General features: G+C 40.7%; 1 protein-coding gene across 3 annotated transcripts in view; it reads right to left on the minus strand.

Moving 5' to 3' along the window:
- Positions 1-17,830, minus strand: part of dock1 (dedicator of cytokinesis 1) — a 555,786-nt gene that overhangs the window by 445,519 nt on the left and 92,437 nt on the right. For 2 of the 3 annotated variants that reach the window (XM_072239408.1, XM_072239407.1), the window contains exons 6-7: positions 15,419-15,567; positions 10,024-10,159 (exon numbers count right to left, since the gene is read on the minus strand). In XM_072239408.1, the coding sequence (XP_072095509.1) occupies positions 10,024-10,159; positions 15,419-15,567 (285 nt within the window). Of the gene's footprint in view, positions 1-8,578; positions 8,956-10,023; positions 10,160-15,418; positions 15,568-17,830 lie in introns of those variants that run through there. The other variant, XM_072239409.1, reaches the window with a different exon arrangement.

Consider the following 17,830-nt stretch of genomic DNA (forward strand, 5'->3'; position numbering starts at 1 on the left):
TTGATTCATACTGTTGGCTTCTAAATCCAACAGAGATTTTCTATTTACACGAAATGTATGCAAACTTGCTCTATCCTTTTGACATTAAATATGAACTTGTATACACTTCACACCAGTTGAAAGCCAATTTAAGAATGGTATTAAGAGATTTATCCTGGCAAAAGACAAAACTCAAACAATTTCAGTGATTAAAAAATTATACTTCCAGAAATACTTTTGTACTTCATAGCAAAATCAACTACCTTCTTAGTCATTGCACCTGCAATAAGCTATCTATTTCTCAATGTAACAATGCAAATAAAAAATAGCAGCAATTGCACAACAGATTTCTGGACTACATAATCAACAACTGCCTCCATTTCCATGTCAAACTTAAAAATTCTCGAAGAATCAGATTCAGGTTTATTATTATGGACTTGTACATGGTGAAACTTCTACCTAAATGATTTCTGCCCAGCGCCATTGAGCCTAAACAATTGCTGCTCAATGGCACTGACTTTAACAATCATAAAGTGCATTGAGCAGCTAGTTAACAGATCATATAAAATCCTGCCTTCAAGTTGCATTTGGATCCCTTCTAGTTCTCCTACCATAGTCTGGAGAAACATTGTTTTGTTTGGTTGTACATATGCACAGTCAGATGATAAAAACTTGATCTGAACTTGTTTTGTGGAGCAACACACATCAAAGTTGCTGGTGAACGCAGCAGGTCAGGCAGCATCTCTAGGAAGAGGTACAGTTGACGTTTCAGGTCGAGACCCTTCGTCAGGACTAACTGAAAGAAGAGATAGTAAGAGATTTGAAAGTGGGAGGGGGAGGGGGAGATCCAAAATGATAGGAGAAGACAGGAGGGGGAGGGATGGAGCCAAGAGCTGAACAGGTGATTGGCAAAGGGGATATGAGAGGATCATGTATCCCCTTTGCCAATCACCTGTCCAGCTCTTGGGTCCATCCCTCCCCCTCCTGTCTTCTCCTATCATTTTGGATCTCCCCCTCCCCCTCCCACTTTCAAATCTCTTACTAACTCTTCCTTCAGTTAGTCCTGACGAAGGGTCTCAGCTCGAAACGTCAACTGTACCTCTTCCTAGAGATGCTGCCTGGCCTGCTGCGTTCACCAGCAACTTTGATGTGTGTTGCTTGAATTTCCAGCATCTGCAGAATTCCTGTTGTTTGAGCTATAAAATTGGGCCATCTTTACTTTATGACATCACCATCATGACTTTAAGAGTTAAATCCCCTTTTAAGTGTTGAAACCAATCTGAGCAATTTCATAAACAACTGCTACTATAGCGGGACAGGTATCTAGCATACCATTCATGTACTGACCCACACTGCTCATAAAAAGATCCTACCTCTTCAGTGACCAGATTATGGAAAATATGATAAAGGGAAAGCTGTGCAAAAGTCCTCCAAGAAAGTTTCCCCCAACTAACAACAGAACCAATGATGCTCTATGATCTCTGATAGCTCCAGTTCTCTATTACCGAGCAACAAACACCAGATCTACAGATCGAATGGTCTGTGAAATAAACTTCAGAATTCACCAAATTTATAATCTTTACAAAGGCCTAAACCATTGATCATTTTATAAATGAAAAAATAATGGGAGGACTTTTAAACACGGAACAATAACCAACTTAAAATAATACATAGTTCATTATTTTCATTGAACATTGATTGTCATTCATTACAATGAACAATGCATAACATAGTAAATATAATCGGCAAAAATATAATGGCAACTATTAGGGTGAAAAACATCTAAAGGTGACAGAAATAAGCTTAAACACATCCAAAGCAGGCAGATTTTTCTCTAAACACAAGTGATTCTGCAGACGCCGGAAATCCAAAGCAACAAGCACAAGATGCTGAAGGAACTCAACAGGTGGGACAGTATCTATGGAGAGGAATAAACAATCGATATTTCAGGCCAAGACTCCTCATCAGATTTTGTCTTTTATGTATGACTTGTGAATTAGAATCCGGCACAAACAGGTCAATTTCTAGGCAATAAGTCCAGTCCCAGTTTACTTGTGATATCACCAGCTTCAAAAACAACATTGGTTTTGCCTCACCCCTTCCAAATCCTATTTCCTTGACACTTAAGTTTATTCTCGATAGCAGCTGTTATTTATTTTGCATAGTAGTGAAGACAAATTTGATCTTTCAGAGACAAGCACTGTTAAACTTTTCTGAAAATGAACAAAACATTATTTTCTTTGCAGTCTCCTTTCAGGATTCATGGAGGCACAACCTAATGGAAATATATTTTCAGACTGCTACCTTTGTGATATGTGCTATCTTAAGGAAAATGCACAGAATACCTTTAAAAACAGACTTACAATGATAACTAAAAATGTGGAATTATTTAGAAAGTGGAAAATAAATTCAACCACTCTCAGATTACTATTGTTACATACTGAAAAGGCTTCTTATATTCATTATAACAGAGTCTTAAGTAACTCGCATTACATCAATATGAGTTACATAGACTCCATTTTAAAACAAGACTGCATTAACTATATGAGATAAAGTGTTATCACACATAAGAGGTTATAAAAATCGTCTAGCAAGCAGCTACAAAATGTCACTTAATTGATAGAGAATATTGAAAAAAGGAACCTCACATTAAGTTGTATGTTTACATAGCACAGACACCAAAAAATAAAAGATGTCCACAAATTACTTTGCTGTGTTGCTACTTGCTTAGTACCCCATTTAACCCAGCACAAATTTGTAAAATAAATAATGGTCTTGCTGAGAAATTCACTTGGATAATTTTTATATAATTTTTAGTCTTTAAAATGTTAAATAACCTGACAGCAGGTTATTTTGCAATGCAGTCCATTGTAATTGGATCATTTCCAAGCATCTTCAAAACATGTTTCAAGTAGATAAATGCTACAAGATTGGCACTTCCTAAGATTGCTTGTGTTTCAGGACCAAGGCTAAAGGAATATTAACTCCCAAATTCTCTTTGGAATTACTTAACGAAACAGCAACTACAGCCTTTCAGATAATGTTCAGGATTTTACAAATCGAAGAAATCTTTAACTCGTATCAATAATTTTTATATAGTTCAGAATCAGAATTAGGTTTATTATCACTGGCATGTGACGTGAAAATTGTTAACTTAGCAGTAGCAGTTCAATGCAATACATAATACAGAAGAGAAAAAAAATAAAACTAAAAATAATAATAGCAAATAAGTAAATCAATTACAGTATATGTATATTGAATAGATTACAACATGCAAAAAACAGAAATACTGTATAAATAAAAAAAAGTGAGGTAGGATCCAAGGGTTCAATATCCATTTAGGAATTGGATGGTAGAGGGGAAGAAGCTGTTCCTGAATCGCTGAGTGTGTGCCTTCAGGCTTCTGTACCTCCTACCTAATGGTAACAGTGAGAAAAGAGCATGCCCTGGGTTCTGGAGGTCCTTAATAATGGATACTGTCTTTCTGAGACATCGCTCCCTGAAGATGTCCTGGGTACTTTGTAGGCTAGTCCCCAAGATGGAGCCGACTAGATTTACAACCCTCTGCAGCTTTATTCGGTCCTATGCAGTAGCCCCTCCATACCAGACAGTGATGTAGCCTGTCAGAACGCTCTCCACAATACATCTATAGAAGTTTTTGAGTGTATTTTGTTGACATGCCAAATCTCTTCAAACTCCTAATGAAGTATAGCCGCTGTCTTGCTTTCTTTATAACTACATTGATATGTTGGGACCAGGTTAGATCCACAGAGATCTTGACACCCAGGAACTTGAAACTGCTCACTCTCTCCACTTCTGATCCCTCTATGAGGATTGGTATGTGTTCCTTCGTCTCACCCTTCCTGAAGTCCATAATCAACACACATCAAAGTGCTGGTGAACGCAGCAGGCCAGGCAGCATCTCTAGGAAGAGGTACAGTCGATGTTTCCGGCTGAAACCCTTCGTCAGGACTAACTGAAAGAAGAGCTAGTAAGAGATTTGAAAGTGGGAGGGGGAGGGGGAGGGGGAGATCCAAAATGATAGGAGAAGACAGGAGGGAGAGGGACGGAGCCAAGAGCTGGACAGTGGATTGGCAAAAGGGATATGAGAGGATCATGGGATGGGAGGCCTAGGGAGAAAGAAAAGGGGGAGGGGGAAGTTACGGAGAATAATATGTTGGACCTGGAGGCTGGTGGGGTGGTAAGGGAGGACCAGGGGGACCCTATTCCTAGTGTGGTGGCAGGAGGATGGAGTGAGAGCAGATGTGCGTGAAATGGGGGAGATGCGTTTGAGAGCAGAGTTGATGGTGGAGGAAGAGAAGCCCCTTTCTTTAAAAGAGGACATCTCCCTCGTCCTGGAATGAAAAGCCTCATCCTGAGAACAAATGCGGCGGAGATGGAGGAATTGCAAGAAGCCTCCGGGTCCAACATATTATTCTCCGCAACTTGCGCCACCTCCAACGGGATCCCACCACTAAGCACATCTTTCCCTCCCCCCCCCATCTGCTTTCCACAGGGATCGCTCCCTATGCGACTCCCTTGTCCATTCGTCCCCCCCCATCCCTCCCCACTCATCTCCCTCCTGGCACTTATCCTTGTAAGCAGAACAAGTGCTACACATGCCCTTACACTTCCTCCCTTACCACCATTCAGGGCCCCAGACGGTCCTTCCAGGTGAGGCGAGACTTCAGCTCTGAGTCAGCTGGGGTGATATACTGCATCCGGTGCTCCCGATGTGGCCTTCTATATATTGGCGAGACCCGACGCAGACTGGGAGATCGTTTTGCTGAACACCTACACTCTGTCCGCCAGAGAAAGCAGGATCTCCCAGTGGCCACACATTTTAATTCCACGTTCCATTCCCATTCTGATATGTCTATCCACGGCCTCCTCTACTGTAAGGATGAAGCCACACTCAGGTTGGAGGAACAACACCTTATATTCCGTCTGGGTAGCCTCCAACCTGATGGCATGAAAATTGACTTCTCTAACTTCTGCTAATGCTCCACCTCCCCCTCGTACCCCATCCGTTATTTATTTATATACACACATTCTTTCTCGCTCTCTCCTTTTACTCCCTCTGTCCCTCTGACTATACCCCTTGCCCATCCTCTGGGATTTCCCCCCTCCCCCTTTTCCTTCTCCTTGGGCCTCCTGTCCCATGACCCTCTCATATCCCTTCTGCCAATCACCTGTCCAGCTCTTGGCTCCATCTCTCCCCCTCCTGTCTTCTCCTATCATTCTGGATCTCCCCCTCCCCTTCCCACTTTCAAATCTCTTACTAGCTCTTCTTTCAGTTAGTCCTGACGAAGGGTCTCAGCCTGAAACGTCGGCTGTAACTCTTCCTAGAGATGCTGCCTGGCCTGCTGCATTCACCAGCAACTTTGATGTCTGTTGCTTGAATTTGCAGCATCTGCAGAATTCCTCATGTTTGCATTTTTAAGTCCATAATCAGCTCTTTTGTCTTACTGATGTCGAGTGCCAGGTTGTTGCTGTGGCACCACTCCTCTCCTTGGCATATCTCACTCTTGTACGCCTTTCGTCACCACCCGAGATTCTACCAACAATGGTTGTGTTGTCAGCAAACTTATAGATGGTATTTGAGTTGAGCCGAGCCAGTCATGTGTATATAGAGAGTAGAGCAGTGGGCTAAGCATACACCCAAAGTGCGCCAGTGTTGATTGTCAGCAAGGAGGATATGTTATCACCAATCCACACAGATTGTGGTCTTCTGGTTAGGAAGTCGAGGATCCAATTACAGAGGGAGGTCCAGGTTCTGTAACTTCTCAATCAGGAATGTGGGAATAATGGTATTAAATGCTGAGCTATAGTCAATGTACAGCATCCTGAGTAGAAGTTTTTGTTGTCCAGGTAGTCTAAAGCCGTGCAGAGAGCCATGGAGATCGCATCTGCCGTTGACCTATTGTGGCAATAGGCAAATTGCAATGGGTCCAGGTCCTCGCTGAGGCAGGAATTCAATCTAGTCATGATCAACCTCTCAAAGCATTTCGTCACTGTCGATGTGAGTGTTGCTGGGCGATAGTCATTTAGGCAGCTCACATTATTCTTCTGAGGCACTGATATAATTGTTGCCCTTTTGAAGCAAGTGGGATCTCCCACTCTAGCAGTGAGAGGGTGAAAATATCTCTGAATACTCCCGCTAGTTGGTTGGTACAGGTCTTCAGAACCTTACCAACTACTCCATCGGGACCTTCCGCCTTGCAAGAGTTCACTCTCTTTAAAGACAGCCTAACATCGGCCTCTGAGACAGAGATCACAGGGTCATCAGGTGCAACGGGATCTTCACAGCTGTAGTTGTGTTCTCCCTTTCAAAGCGAGCATGGAAGGTGGTGAGTTCAGCTTGCAATGAAGCATTGCTGCCATTCATACTATTGAGTGTCGCTTTGTAAGAAGTAATGTCCTGCAAACCCTGCCAGAGTTGCCATGCATCCGATGTCACCTCCAACCTCATTTGAAATTGTCTCTTCACCCTTGAAATAGCCCTCCGCAAATCATACCTGGTTTTCTGGTACAGGCCTGGGTTTGCCAGACTTGAATGCCACAGACCTAGCCTTCAGCAGACAACGTACTTCCCGGTTCATCCACCGCTTTTGGTTTGAAAATGTACAGTAAGTCTTCGTAGGCACACACTAATCCACATAGGTTTAAATGAAGTCGGTAACAACTGCAGCATACTCGTCCAGGTTGAAAGATGAATCCCTGAATACAGTCCAGTCCACCGATTCAAAGCAGTCCTGTAGGTGCTCCTGTGCTTCCCTTGTCCATACTTTCTTAGTCCTCACTACTGCAGTCTTCGTCTCTGCCTATACTCAGGGAGTAATTTCTTGATGGTGGTGTAGCAATGGTCCAGTGTGTGGTTTCCTCTGGTATTGCAAGTGATTTGTTGATGGTAGTTGCTTAGTGACTTTTTCAGACTGGCCTGGTTAAAATCTCCCAAAACATGGTGAAGGCGTTAGGGTGCACTGTTTCATGCATGTTGATCCCATTGCTCAGATCATCTAAAGCTTGATTGACATTTTTATTGCACATTTGCCAACAATAGCTTTTGTCAAGGGCTGCAGGCTGTTCTATGTGCAGCATCAGCATCTGTTGCTGTCTTCAAATTGCAAGGTTGTACAATATGCAGCATACAACTATTAAGTCTCTGCAAAATTGGAATAATATTACAGGGCACTCCCAAACTGAAGCAGGCACCAGGACCCCATAGGGCATACAGCACACAGCAGACCTTTCCGCCCAATGAGCATTTATTTGTCCTCCGAGATTTCTCTTTGGTTCTTATTTGAATCCATCAGCAAAGCCAACTCATCTTCCCCATCTTGCTATTAAAATTATTGGCTGCATTTAAATCATTAAAATAGATTATTTAAATAATTGGTAAGCTTACATTTCCACTGCTATTAACACTCTGCATTGCATACAGCTCATTTTGTCTAATGTCTGAAATTAAACCAACAGGATCCCACTAGACAATAACTGAGGTTCAAAGAGAAATCTTTCTCTGCATTTAGTGATTAAATATATTTAGTGAGGGAGTGCAACAGAGGTTCACGAAGTTAATTCCCGGGATGGCGGGACTGTCATATGTTGAAAGGTTGGAGCGACTGGGCTTGCATAGACTGGAATTTTGAAGGCTGAGAGGGGATCTTATTGAAACATATAAGATTATTAAGGGATTGGACACTCTGCAGGCAGGAAGCATGTTCCCACTGATGGGTGAGTCCAGAACCAGAGGCCACGGTTTAAGAATAAGGGGTAGGCCATTTAGAACAGAGTTGAGGAAAAACTTTTTCACCCAGAGAGTGGTGGATATATGGAACGCTCTGCCCCAGAAGGCTGTGGAGGCCAAGTCTCTGGATGTTTTCAAGAAAGAGATGGATAGAGCTCTTAAAGATAGCGGAATCAAAGGTTATGGGGATAAGGCAGGAACTGGATACTGAGTGTGGATGATCAGTCATGATCACAGTGAATGGCGGTGCTGGCTCGAAGGGCCGAATGGCCTACTCCTGCACCTATTATCTATTGTCTATATCAGTGTTTTACCCTCCATATATCACACTATTTTTAAACAACTTCAGACCATGTGTTAAAATATGATCTATGAAACGAATTCAATTTCACATAAGTAACAGCAGGGAAAATGAACAAAACAAAACAAACGCAGAAACCTAACAACAAATACAAAGCAGCACAAACAATATTTGGAGCATTAGTTCAAAAATATTTTTCTTTAGCAATAGTTTTGTTTGCCAATTTACACATTCCTGCAAAATAGACAGTACTTTTCATTAGCAACAATGAACACCATCTATGGAAGGAAAGGAACAGTCAGTGCTTTTGATTGAAATCCTGCATCAGGATCTTGCTTTTCACTAGACGGCCTAGGCCCAACTAAGAAATCTACTTTCTCAGACATCCCACCCTGCAAAAACTCATTTCAGGGAGGTAGCACCATCAATTTGCAGGAGACTTCCGGGAGAGGTGGGATGTCTGAAATAGAGTAGCTCCTTAGCAGCTGGCCAGCTAGTTTAAATAACGTTAGCTATGCTAATGAACGAATGACACCTGTTAAACTCACCTCAACATGTCTTTTACAGTCTTAACCCACCATGGGCAATAGAAAAGTCATTGTTGCAAACAGTGCAGCGAGCAACACTGTCATTATTTTGACCCCTTTAGGCAGGAGTACACTTTAGTGTAGTCTAGGGTGATGTAAGTTTTATTTTTTTTGGAACACTCTGCAATGGCGCGCTCTCGCTCGCGCTGTCTCTCTCTCTCTCTCTCGTGGTCGCTCGCGCGCTCTCAAACGCTCTCGCTTGCTTTCTCTCTCGCTCGCTCTCTCTCGCTTGCTTTCTTGCTCACTTTCTCGCTCACTCGCTCTCTCTCGCATGGTCGCTCTCGCGCTCTCTCTTGCTTTTCTCTCGCTCGCTCTCAAAAAAATTGATTTCCGTGATATTGTATATAATTTGCGGGCATCAAGGAGCCACCATTAATATGCGGGAGACTCCCAGAAGTTCCGGGAGAGGTGGGATGTCTGCTTTCTTCTCCTTGAAACAAAGGAAATAAAAAGAATCATTCAAGATACTGTATAAAGAGAATTGAAGATGCAGAGAAAGTGGCAGAAGATTCCAAATAAAGTGGCCAACATAAATCCATTTTTTACTCAACCACATATCTTACTTAGTGAATTATCCAATTTCACACAATACAACAGTTATGGCTTTGTAATCAACAACTGCTTACAAATTAAAAGAAAAACAATCAAGCGCATCTCAGTTGGTGTCTGTCAAGTAGGGAATTTTATAACAAAGAAATGCACATTTCTGAAAATAGTTATATCTTCAAATAACTCTAGTTTAACCGCGGAAGTACTATGACTAACAGGCAATGACAAAGTGTCCTTTATCCTGGTCTGCACAGACACACATGTGGGAAATTAAATGAACTCAACTGACAGTTTACAGGAAATTCATTCAAAAGGAATCAAGGGTTTTAGCTGTTGAAACGCCCTCAGATCTATGGTACTGTTCTTTAAGTGAAACAAGGGTCATAGCTGGTGGTTCGTTTCTTTTAAATTTTATTATCAAATTTCTTAGAACATTTAAAAAACATGGAACGCTAATTTTGAGATATAAATCGCAGTCAATAATGCAATCATTTCAGTTGCTTTACATGTGAACAAATGTATGAAGGAAAGTGGAAATTGGGGGAAAACAGGAATTTAGGAATTATAAACAAGTTATATGTATTAGTTGGAAAATGTACTGTTTTATCTCAGTAGTCAATTTCATAATATCCTTCTTGCTCATTTGATTATAATTTACACACAGAATGTAAAAGGCTTACAGGACACATTGTACATTTATTTTTCTAAGCAAATCTCAAAATGATCCATTATTATTTGGATATTAAAACAAAAGGTTTGCCTATTGAAGGTACTCTGACACACAATCAAAATTAACAGATTATGTATAAATATTAAAAACAAATTTAGACCTACCAGCAGTTTATTTGTTTATTTACCTTTTCCTCCTGGATTCTTTCTTCTATCCTTTTTAATGCCACCTCATGTGCTCTAAACAGACTGATGGTACTAGTTTGGTCAGGGTCTAAAATATTGCCATCTTCATCACGAACCACCAGATCCAGGTCAAGGATTCTAAAATCAATTAGAACAGAATGGTAGTAGCATCAAAATAGAACAGATTTCCTTCTAAAACTATCTTAACTCCTGCAAGAGCATAATCCATGTTGATTTATATATTTTTATTTCTTCTGCACAAATTTCCCTTTATTAACAGGTCTGCAAATATTATAGTACTGCCCAAGTCTGGCCACTTCCATGTTGTGGGCATTGAACCTGGATTATGACAAAATATTCTTACATTGCTGGATAATACTCCACTACAGTTTGAAGTTTTGGTAAGCATGATACGAAAGGTGATCTTTCCCATTCACCAACACTAAAACTAGCTCTTTTTTTCGTGCACAAATCAAACACATTTTGCCATATCATGTGGACTACAATTACAGTATACAGTAAAAAAACAGCAATTATGAAAAGTACTATCAGCTATAAATGCATTCCATGCTGAGTATGAAGAACCCGCATGCTCACATTTCCTTGAGTTTGCATGTCATGACTTGAAACCGTAATAATATATTAATTCACCATGTATTTTCATTTTAGCAATGCCTTAAGACAGTAATTTTGATATTCTTTTCTGTGATTTATTTTAGTTCCCCAACCATATCGCAGCCACCACCCTGCGCTCAGACATTGTCCCTGTGTCTGAGTCTACTAAGCAAGTGGTGCTGCTGGAGCTGACAGTCCCATGGGAAGATAGCTTGGAAGAGGCCTTTGAAAGGAAGCTCTCCAAGAACGCAGGACTGGTCAGCAACTGTCAGCAGGCTGGATGGAGAGCGAGGTGTCTCCCAGTGGAGGTTGGTTGTAGGGGATTCGCAGCCCGTTCCTTAGTTAGAGCCTTCAGCATTTTGGGCATCGAGGGAGAGAGGAAGAGGAGAGCCATCTGCAGTACCACCGATGCAGCAGAGAGGGTCTCAAGATGGCTGTGGCTCAAAAGAGGGGAACCATGGAGCCATAAGTACCTAGCCACCTGGACACAAGCTGGTGTCTGATCAGCCCTGGCTGGGTCACCTAGAGGAGGGTGTATGATGTTGAAAGACCCGAAACACCCGATGATTCCAGGAACATCACTGAAGATGTGTCCAGAAGCATCAGTAGATGTATGTACACAGGTCCTATCTGCCAAGCAATATCGAAGCAAGGAGAATAGTATGTACAAAATTAGACCTTAGAAATAATTCATAATAGATTGACCTTAGGAAGATCTTCTCCATTGCTGGGGTTAATCAATACATAATGTCATTCTCCACCTGTTGTTCATTAAAATAACAGAGCCAATAATTTTGAAATCATTTCTATGTGCATTGTCATAAATTTAACATGTAAATTTATGCTACAAACAACCTATTATGCAGCTGCAAAATGGAATCAGCTTTTGTCATGAAATTATTCATTTGCTTTCTACATATTTCTGAAGGTCATCATACCATTGGGACATGAGCTTTTTAAAAATAATTTTAAATATCAAAAGAAATTTGCATAAGTATTTTTAGTGGAACAGATCATTGTGATGACTGAGGATAAAGATAACAGTTTGATGTTGATGACATGTACAGTATATTGAGAATAGTTTCAATTCATTCATTACTGAGGTAGAAAATGTAAGCAGTGAATAACTTTAATTAGGTTTTGAAGTTTAACTAAACTTGACATTAATAAGAACACAAAAGAATGAATTACTTAAAGTTGAAGATTTTGATGTTGAGTCCTGAAGACTGCAACATGCCAAAATGAAAGATGTTATTCCTCAAGTATTAAACAGTGTAGGAGACTACATTGTGTAAAAGGTCAGACTAAAAATGGTATGGTAAATTAAAATAGAAGGTAACTAGCAGACTGAAAATAGGTGTGATCACCCAATCAGTGCAGATTTTCTGCAACATCAAATACAGCATTTAGATTGGAAAATATGCAAATGAAACATTGCTGAACTCGGAAAGAGTACTTGAGCCCCAGGATATTGTGAACAGGTGGTGAAAGGCCAAGTATTGCATCTCTTGCAGCTGCATGGAAAAGTGGCGTAAAGTGAGAAAACAGTAGGGTTGGACTGACAGCAATCCCTGTAAAGTGTTGAAAAGGAAAGGCAAGGGATGCTATGTCTGATAGTGAAATTTTGTTGGAACTGGTAGAAATCGCAAGTTTTGATTCAGGAATGTTGAGACTTGTTGACAAGGTAAGACCCACAGAACTCTGTTCTTGCTCTATTCAGAAGAGGGAGTGAGACCAGAGGTAAGAGAAATAGATGAAATGCAGCTAAAAGCCTAGTCCACTTTGATTGCTGTCTTTATATGACTTCCAGCATCTGCAGTTTTTGGATTTTCATATCATTAATAAAACCCAATCTCAAATAATACTTTACTCAACTTTGCTGAGATATAAAATTTAAGATAGTTGGAAATGGTGAACATCTGAAATACAAACAAAACTATTGAAAACACCCAGCTGGTCAAGCAGCTTCTAGGGAAAGAAAATAAGATATCCACAATCCATGATCCATGATCCATGATCTCCATCAGCACAGGTGCACCACAGAATGTGCTTGCCACCACCACCCACCCCCCGCTCTACTCACTTTACACCTATAACTGTGTGGCTAAACACATCTCCAACACCATATTCAAATCTGCTGATGACATCACTGTTGTGAGCCATATCAAAGGTGGTAAGATCAAAAATTTAGCTGAGTGGTGTCATAACAACAACCTCTCACATAAAGTCAGCAAGACCAAGGAACTGATTTGTTTACTTCAGGAGAGAGAAAGCAGAGGTCCATGAGCCAGTACTCCTCAGAGGATCAGAGGTGGAGAGGCAATTTTAAATTCCTTGGTGTAACCATTTCAGAGGACCTATCCTGGCCCCAGCACATAAATACATTTGGGAAGAAAGCACGGCAGCACCTCTACCTCCTTAAAGTCTATGGAGATTCAGCATGACATCAAAAACTTTGACAAACTTCTGTAGATGTGTAGTGCAAAGTATATTGACTGGCTGTATCACAGCTCAGTATGGAAACACCAATGCCTTTGAAAAGGTAGTGGATTCAGCCAAGTACATCACAGGTAAAGCCCTCTCAACCATTGAGCACACTTACATAAATTGCTACCATAGGAAAGCAGCATTCATCATCAGAGATCCTCACCACCCAGACCATGCTCTTTTCTTGCTGCTGCCATCAGGTAGAAGGTACAAGAGGCTCAGGACTCTCATTCCCAGGTTCAAGAACAATTACTACCGCACACCATCAAGCTCTTGAACAAAAGGGGATAAGTACACTCATTTGCCCCATCATTGAAATGTTCCCACAACCAATGATCTCACTTTAAGGACACTTTATTTTGTTATTTCATCTTCTTGTTATTTATTGTTATTTATTTATATGTGCATTTGCAGTTTGTTGTCTTCTGCACTCTGGTTGATCTTTCGTTAATCCTATTATGGTTACTATTCTATCCATTTGCAGTGTATGCCTAAAAGAAAATGAATCTCAGGGTTGTATGTGGTGACATATATGCAATCTGAAAATAAAATTTACTTTGAACTTTGATGAGTTAACATTTTTGAGAAAGGTTCTTCAACTTGAAATATTAACTGTGTTTCTCTTTCCGCAGATGCTCGGATTTTTGGGAAATAATTACTCTAAGGGAAGAGACTGAAGGGATCACCTGGAATGGAGCCAAATATTGGTGGCTGCACCAATTTGAAGGCAGCAGAGGAATACCCATTTCCCTTTAAGCCACTAATTCTTAATTACATACATATTATATACTTTTCTACAATTGTTTTCTGCTTAATTGAGATGACTACCACAATGGTCAAGATGATATATCTAGAACAGGGCTCCCCAACCTTTTTTGCAGTGTGGACCAGTTTCATGTTGACAATATTCTTGCGGACCGGCGGACCGAGGGCGGGGGGGGGGGGGGGAGAGGCAGGATGGTTGCCAACGGACAAGAGTAGCAGTCAAATACCTTGTGTTTACCCAGAGAAAGACTACAATGACCATGAAGCCTTGCGCAGGCAGCAGTGCACATGCGTTATTTGCGAATGCGTGCACGTGCCCATTATTTTTCTAAAAATCGTTTTTGGCGATTCTGTTCGGAGGGGGGGTGTTAATCATGACCAGAATATCGGTGATAAGTGGCTAATACACTCAATTTCATTTCTAAAAGGCTTTATCTAACGAATTTAATATTAAACACACAGCGCATTTTCCTCGCATGAATATAGCGATAAGTCAATTATCAGGGAAGGACAGGGGAGCTTGAAGTAAGTGTTGAACAAACTCCCAGTAGAAGCGTCAGAAGCAGGTTCGATATTATCATTTAAAGAAAAATTGAATAGGTATATGGACAGGAAAGTAATGGAGGGTTATGGGCTGAGTGCAGGTCGGTGGGACGAGGTGAGAGTAGCGGTCGGCACAGACTAGAAGGGCAGAGATGGCCTGCTTCCGTGCTGTAATTGTTATATGGTTATATAAGTCAATAGCATCATAACATTTTAAGTAACGTTTGAATATTAAACACAGTGCATATTTTCCCCGTATGAACTTATAAAATCATTGCAATGCACCAATATCGCTGAATCAGTGGGAGCCCTGGGCTTGCTTTCCTGCAACAAGATGGCCCTATCGAAGGGTGATGGGAGACAGCGATACTCGAACAGGGTTCCTTATGTCCAGTCTATTCCGCAATTTAATTTTTGTTACATTCATCGCAGAGATATGTTGGAAATGGAAGCAATGTTTTCGGTGCTTCCATGGCTATCTCAGGATATTGAGCCTTGACTTTGATCCAGAATGCTGGCAGAGATGTTATGTCAAACATACTTTTCAGCCCGCCGTCATTTGCAAGCTTGAGTTGATCTCCTTCCCGCGCTGAAATGGATGACGCGCGGGTAATGGCTCAACAATGCATGACAGGGAATGAGGAAAGGTGTCGCTGACTCATATCGCCAAATCATATCATTTCCTCGCGGCCCAGTAGCGCATGCTCTGCGGCCCGGTACCGGTCCGCGGCCCGGTGGTTGGGGACCGCTGATCTAGAATTAGCAAACAATGTATGGAAAATAGAGAAAAATAAAAAATGGGCACAAATACATATAATCTGGCCCCACAGAAGCAAACGACCAGCAAAACACTGCTCCAATTAAAATATTAATATAATAAAATTTATAGGGCTTCAATCATTTGTATTTAGCATTTCTAATATTGCATTAGGAATATTATGACCAATTTCTCTACCTGTTAGAAAATGTTAATTGATCTAGATATACCTGTTGCCATAATCTATTTTGGCAGTGACTTTCTGCTTCAGTTCCTTCAGCTCATCTTGCGGGAGTGTTCCAGAAAGTATCTGTGATCGCCATTCAATAAGATCATACATCATGTTCCTAACTCGGCTGAACATCTCTTGATTATTACTCTAAAGCAAGATAAATTTAAAGAGGAAATTAGATACAAGAAACAATTAACTTTGATAGACTACACCTAATTTCATTCAATATTACCAAGTAATATCTCAAAACTGAACGGCATGATTACATTTGCACTTAAGTTACACATGGTTGTGCTTTGAGCTGAGTGGAAGTTGAAAAGCTTCATAGGTAGGCCATTACGAAGCTGGTGCAAGACATTCTGAGTGAAGGGGAAAGACCATCATGATCCACATCAATACCTAAAATAGAAGCAAAAAACAGTTTGGCAGCCAAAGAGGATGTTAAGAAGGATTACTTCCAGTGTCAGATGCTAGTTAGCAAAGAAATGGAAGGATATAGCAAGTTAATGCATGACTGGACAGTACAGGACAGAGTTTACATTGGGACCAGTCCTGCAGCAGGAACTATAAAGGTGTTCAAGATGGATGGGCCTGCACCTGAACAGAATTGAAGCCAGTATACCTACAGAAAGAAAACCAATATTTTATGAGAATATTTAGCAGATTTAGCAAAGTGTTGGTCACAATTAAAAGGCAAAGAGGGAAAAAGGGGACATCAAACATTACTGATACGTACAATTAGATTTAAATGCAACACAGAATTGAGCACAAATTGATGAAAATGAAACATTTAAATTAGGTTTCGAATGCTGATGTTTAAATAGATTAATCGTAGTTGCTGAGGTGCGAATAGCCAAATGATAATATGATACAGTGATAATGGTGACCTTGCTCCAAATAAAGTCAACTGCTTTATCTTCCCAATTTACTGTTTATTCAGGAACGATAAGGAAGAATGAAAAACAGACACATCAATAATTCCTCTCTCCTTCCACAAAGGCAGCTCAATCTGCTGAGCTCCTCCAACAATCTTTTTTCTCCAACGATCGAATCTATTTGGCTGCAATTATAAAACATTTGCGGAATTATTATGCAATTCTATATATAATCAACCAAATAGAAGAAAGGAAGGAAAAGAACAGATTGACACTGAAAATGCGTTAGTGGAGATTATGAGAGACTGCAACTATAACATTCTAATTTTCTACTGTTTCTTGCAAAGTTGCTAACCTCATACTTCCCTACATCATATTCAGTTAGTTATATTTTGCCCACTCAATCTACCTTCATCATTTGCTGACTGGGCCCCTTTCATAAGGTACTTCCCCACCTACCAGTACTTGACTGCAATACAGTGGCATGCAAAAGTTTGGGCACCCTGGTCAAAATTTCTGTTACTGCGAATAGCTAAGCGAGTAAAAGATGAACTGATTTCCAAAAGGCATAAAGTTAAAGATGACACATTTCTTTAATACTTTAAGCAAAAAAACTTTTTTATTTCCATCTTTTACAGTTTCAAAATAACAAAAAAGGAAAAGGGTCCAAAGCAAAAGTTTGGGCACCCTGCATGGCAGCACTTAAGAGCTGCTTCCCTTTGGCAAGTATCACAGCTTGTAAACGCTTTTTGTAGCCAGCTAAGAGTCTTTCAATTCTTGTTTGGGGGATTTTCGCCCATTCTTCCTTGCAAAAGGCTTCTAGTTCTGAGAGATTCTTGGGCCGTCTTGCATGCACTGCTCTTTTGAGGTCTATCCACAGATTCTCGGTGATGTTTAGGTCAGGGGACTGTGAAGGCTATGGCAAAACCTTCAGCTTGCACCCCTTGAGGTAGTCCATTGTGGATTTTGAGGTGTGTTTAGGTTCATTATCCTGTTGTAGAAGCCATCCTCTTTTCATCATTGGCTTTTTTACAGACGGTGTGATGTTTGCTTCCAGAATTTGCTGGTATTTAATTGAATTCACTCTTCCCTCTACCAGTAAATTTTCCCCGTGCTACTGGCTGCAACACAAGCCCAAAGCATGATCCATTCACCCCCGTGCTTAACAGTTGTAGAGGGGTTCTTTTCATTAAATTCTGCACCCTTTTTTCTCCAAACATACCTTTGCTCATTGCAGCCAAGAAGTTCTATTTTAACTTCATCAGTCCACAGGATTTGTTTCCAAAATGCAGCAGGCTTGTTTAAATGTTCCTTTGAACCTTTTGAATAGAACTTTTTGGCTGCAATGACCAAAGGTCTGCTTGGAGAAAAAAGGGTGCAGCCATCGCCAACTTCATCAAGATCAAGATAGCACCAGCGACCAACGATTCCTCAAGTGACATCTTCCAGATAGGAAATCTCTCCAATTATTTCACTTTTTCTTTGCCTTCTGCTTGTTATTTTTGTCTTGCTTGTGTTACAGAAGCTGTTGGAGC

This window comes from Mobula birostris, chromosome 21 (assembly GCF_030028105.1).
Source record: "Mobula birostris isolate sMobBir1 chromosome 21, sMobBir1.hap1, whole genome shotgun sequence".
Classification (NCBI taxonomy): Eukaryota; Metazoa; Chordata; class Chondrichthyes; order Myliobatiformes; family Myliobatidae; genus Mobula; species Mobula birostris.